The sequence below is a fragment of the Macadamia integrifolia genome, unplaced genomic scaffold (assembly GCF_013358625.1).
Source record: "Macadamia integrifolia cultivar HAES 741 unplaced genomic scaffold, SCU_Mint_v3 scaffold2154, whole genome shotgun sequence".
NCBI classification, from domain to species: Eukaryota; Viridiplantae; Streptophyta; class Magnoliopsida; order Proteales; family Proteaceae; genus Macadamia; species Macadamia integrifolia.
The window spans coordinates 144,478-149,126 of record NW_024868544.1 but is presented as its reverse complement, the minus strand read 5'-3'; the positions used below and the strand labels follow the sequence as shown (position 1 = coordinate 149,126).

At 34.7% G+C, this 4,649-nt stretch overlaps 1 protein-coding gene across 1 annotated transcript; it reads right to left on the bottom strand.

Moving 5' to 3' along the window:
* LOC122065923 (transcription factor bHLH118-like) lies at positions 1–1,463 on the bottom strand. Its single transcript, XM_042629747.1, has 3 exons — positions 908–1,463; positions 477–821; positions 1–341 (listed from the first exon to the last, which is right to left on the bottom strand). Exons 1-3 carry the CDS (start codon positions 1,232–1,234, stop codon positions 261–263), a joined length of 753 nt encoding a protein of 250 aa, XP_042485681.1. The 5' UTR covers positions 1,235–1,463; the 3' UTR covers positions 1–260.
* Between the last annotated feature and the right edge of the window lie 3,186 nt (positions 1,464–4,649).

Sequence of the window (4,649 nt, the reverse complement as noted above, 5' to 3'; positions counted from 1 at the left end):
GGGAGATGAATCCAAGCCACTGTGTGGGTTTCAATTCTTATCTAAAGAAACCTATATACATAATAAAACCATTGACAGCCTCCAAAGAGAACTACAAACTACCAAATTCACAGCACTTCTGACATCCACATTTTGATTTGATTCATAAGGTGAGAATATTGGTGATACACAAATGTCTACCAAGGTAAAAAAAAAAAAAAAAAACACCCTTCAAATTCAGCAAACGAGGAAGAAAAGGAGAAACCAGGTCTCATGGAACCCTAATTCGAAGAGGATGCGATCAAATCAATCAGTATCTGCTGCAGGGCTGATAGATCCACAGATGTGAGATCATTGCTAACCTGTATGTACAATGGCGATGAATGAGAGGAAGTAGTGTTTATAACTCACATGAAACCCTAAACTTGGGAATTTAATCCAAGTTGAAAGAAAGGAAGGAAAAGATCAAAAGATGGCTCGATTTGATTTGATAGTACCTCGGAATGAATAGTGTGAAGTGATCTCTCGTCCACTGTAGTAGAAACGCAGCTAATTACACTAAACCCATGGTCTACCAGAACTCTCAGCACTATCGACAATGGAATAAGCTCTTCATTCCTCAAGCCACTGCTAATAACAAACTCCACTCCACCCAAACAAGGCCGGACAGTAACACAGTTCTCTGGTGGACAATTGCCGGTAACGACGAAGTCGCGACCGCCTGAAGAGTTGGGTACATTTCTGAGCCCATCTCTCTTGCTACTAAGTTGTTGGATTCTCTTCCTTAGGTCTGTTATATAATTGGCAGCTTCGTTCATGTGATCGGAGATAGCTCGCTTTCCCTGCAAGATTGCATCACCAGTAATAAGGAAGGAAAGAAAATGAAGAAGAAGCTTTGTATACAGTAAGTATATAGATATCTGATCACCTTGAGATATTGCAGAGGGAGAAGTGATCTGAGGGATGCATAAAGGATGGTCATTTCTTGCCTTCTTTGGCGCTCCAAATCTCTGTGCATAATTCTTTTCTTATTTTTCTCTTTACAGGTTTCATCAGAAGAGTTGGGAGTTGTGGATGGCTTGCACCTTCCTCCTTCGGTTATATCAAGGTTGAGAGGAGGAGGATCAGTGCTGGAGTGATAAGAATAAGGAGGAATAGATGATGAAGCTTGGACGAACAGGTCATGGGCGGCTTGTTGGAAAGGAAAGATTGGACTTGGAGGAATAAAATCCCTGCGTTTGGGTCTCTCACCCATATCTTGATTTTAGGAGTCTTATGTGGGAGACAATATCAGACAGGGGGAAGGGAAGGAGGGGGATTAGAAAGAAGAGAAAGAAGAGGGAATATGTTATGTTAGGTTAGGTTAGGGTATGATATCTCTCAAGGATTGTGTTAATTAGAGTGTTTCTTGACTCAAAGAAGATCTGTTGCGATATTGTTTTAAACTTCAGACAAACTCAACTCAAAGGACTCTCTCCTCTCTCACCTTCCCCCATTCCGACGAATCCGACCTCTCTTTTAGTTATAATACTCACCTCGCCCAACCCAATTCCTGAACCCTGTTAGAACCTTTTTTTTTTTTTTTAATTGTGGGGGCGGGCTGTGGGGTGTTGGGGTTGGGGGTGGGACCAAGGCAGTTGCGTCCAAAACATAAAGGTGTCAATCGGTTGGGCTAAACCGGTTTCAGTCTCACTGGGTCAACATACGCGAAATCAAACCATTAAGTAAGGTTGTGTTTGATAGTTATTTAATTTCAGAAATGACTTTTCTTGTCAAATATAAAATTTTCAATTGTGTCAAAAAGTCGTTTTAAGACAAAAAAAATGATGTTTGATGAACTTATTTGAGGATCGATTATTTGAGTTGTTCACTTTTTTTGTATTTGAAAAGAAATCAACCATGTTTCTTATTCTGGTTTCAGATTTACATGTTTATATAATTAAAGAGAATCCTGGATTTTTGTGGGTTTTTTTTTAAAATTATTATTATTATTATTATATTTCTTATCGAGTTACTTTCGATTTGGTCTCAGATTTTTATGACTTTCGATTCACCCCCTTTTTTTTTTTTTTAGTTGATGCATTTAGTCGTCGTAGTGTGATTTCTACCGATTCTATAAAACTCCAATCCAAAATCAAAACAACACAAGATTTTATTTGATTCAATTGAACTGACCAGTTTGAGCTGAACTTTGACACCCTTATTAGTAACACATTTTCTCCTATGAACCATCATATGATCATAATTATATAAGAACATAATCTAATCTCCTTAATATTAACTTACCCGAGATTTCTTCCAGTTGAAATATTCATCCCTGCCAGAACTGTAATCATGAGCAACCGACATGTGGGACTCTTGTAAATGAGTGTAGTTGGGATCAGAGAATGCATTGGGCCATTGGAGATTCAGAGAGTGGGGAAAAGTTAAATGGAAATTAATATTTAGGAAAAGCACTACCAACAGTATCAAGGAGATCTCCGGGGGACCAGGAAATACCAAATTTTATAACACTACCTCATTACACCTCAAGTTGGAGATGTTACCCTTGTATTACAAGCCCAACCAAAGGACAATGGTGGGCTTCCCTTGCCTGATATATCTATTATCTAACCATTATTAGTACTTGTCTTCTCATTGAAGATTAAATGCATTGAACCAAATCTCTATTCATTATCTCCACACTTCTACTGGATTGACTCATTCCCAGACAAGGTTTAGCGAGATTGTTGTTTATATTGATCTCAGTTGATATTGATATTAATACTAATATTTGTTGATTGAATCAGTCTAATACGAGATCAAAAGTCATTTTTCGATTAAAAAAAATCACTTTTTGATTGTATTGACTGACCCATATCATTACCATATTGATATCAGGGTTTGTTTCAGGTTTTATGCCATGACAAGTAGAAATGGGTGTTTTAACTTATAAATCCTAGACCCGATTTTGATATCAGGTTTGTATATATATAAGAACAAGCTTCTCTCAGTATTATCAGAGAATTGAAACCATTAATTTTTAGAAGGTTTAATATCTTTTTTGTAGGTACAGGAAATAAATTAATATAGTAGCATGAGATTTGTCCCAATCTTGCTGATTACCATGTAGATTTGCCTAATTATAATTAGGGTTTGGTGTAGTCCTTATGCGTTCTTACTACATAAGATATATATAATAGGATATGCGAAAAATAATTAAATCTCTACATGTATATTTTTTTGGTAGAAATCTCCACATGTTATTAAATGGGTTATTTTATGAGGCTATAAGTGATAAACTAATTGCATGTGGAATCTGATAGCTTATATTGAATTATTAATTAGCTTAAATATAGCTAAAATTAATCACAAAAAAATTGTCTCCTAAGGGTTTAGTTAAGTCCTAGGGTCATAATATATGTGAGATCGAGATATAATTAGATAGAACAATATTGTTGATACATGGACAAAAGAAAGAAGAACAAATTAGTGGATTACAGATAAGAGAATAAAGAGAGGAGAGGACAGAATCCAGTTAATTAGTCCAACCGATCTTCACTTAAGTCCTTAAATTAAATATGGATTCTGTAATGATCTGATTCAAAGAACGTAAGCTTCAGTGATGTGCTTCCATGATATGCTGTTCTTGTTATTGCTTTTTCAGTTTTTTGCATATGTAATTAATTAATCTAGGGTCCTACATTTACAAGTCTTTCAGTCAAAGAAACATTATATATATATATATATATATTTTTTTTTTTTTTCTCAAATTAAAGATTTAGTGTGATCCCGGTGTTTGGTCGATGAAATAATTAGGACAAACTCCCTATTGGATCAACATCAGAAAATTGATGGGATATCCACCTAAAATATTATCTATATCAAGAAGTTATTATATTTTTGGATTGGTCATGTTAATTTATAGAGCCCACTCGATTATATCCCCCTCGATGTAGTGGTGTGCATCTTCTTTATGATCATGTCTGGATGCACAGCACCTTGATAGTCTTGAATTTTTTATATTTTATATAGTCAGTTCACTAATATTAGTGGTGTCAAAAGTTGTTAAAGGTAAACCAAAACCAGTAGACAATTCAAGCATGTAATGATAAGATTAAAGAAGAAAGCTCACTTAAAGAGTATGATGCTTTCATTAAATTTAATTTGTAAACTGTTTATAATTAGGGATAAAATTGACACTTTCTTCACTTGGTTTTTACACAAGAGGACTGATCAATTATCATGTAAATGGAATCTCACGATTCCAATGGCAGCTTAGGCTTATAATATAGTGGATGGATGAATTCTACATTCTCTTAATATTAATTTCAGAATTTTTTAATTTTATTTTCTTATATCAATTATCAAGTTCATATTTGAAAGTTCATATCTAATTGTGCTGAAATCTTTTTGCTCTCCTCTCAGATAAGGTGACATTGAGATATGAAAAGAAAGTTTCACTGCATGCAACATATCAATTTAGACATTAGAGCATTTTTCATTTTATTTTTTGGTAACAAAGAAACAAAATGGAATATCCTCAATTCCTCATAGTATTTGAGTACATGAGAGATGGATGGACTATGCACGAAGTGCTGTTCCCTGATTTTAGAAACAGGTGCATTAGACGTACAGATGATTATAAAGGATATATACTTCATGGAGATGATTTTTTTTTTTTTTTGGGG

Bases quoted from the DNA above. Each gene is read 5' to 3' on its own strand.
- LOC122065923 (XM_042629747.1), bottom strand. From the start codon at position 1,234: ATGGGTGAGAGACCCAAACGCAGGGATTTTATTCCTCCAAGTCCAATC. The intron at 822-907 runs GTGATCAGATAT...GCAATCTTGCAG, and splicing joins TCCCTCTGCAATATCTCAAG to GGAAAGCGAGCTATCTCCGA. The intron at 342-476 runs GTACTATCAAAT...TTGTACATACAG, and splicing joins TTCACACTATTCATTCCGAG to GTTAGCAATGATCTCACATC.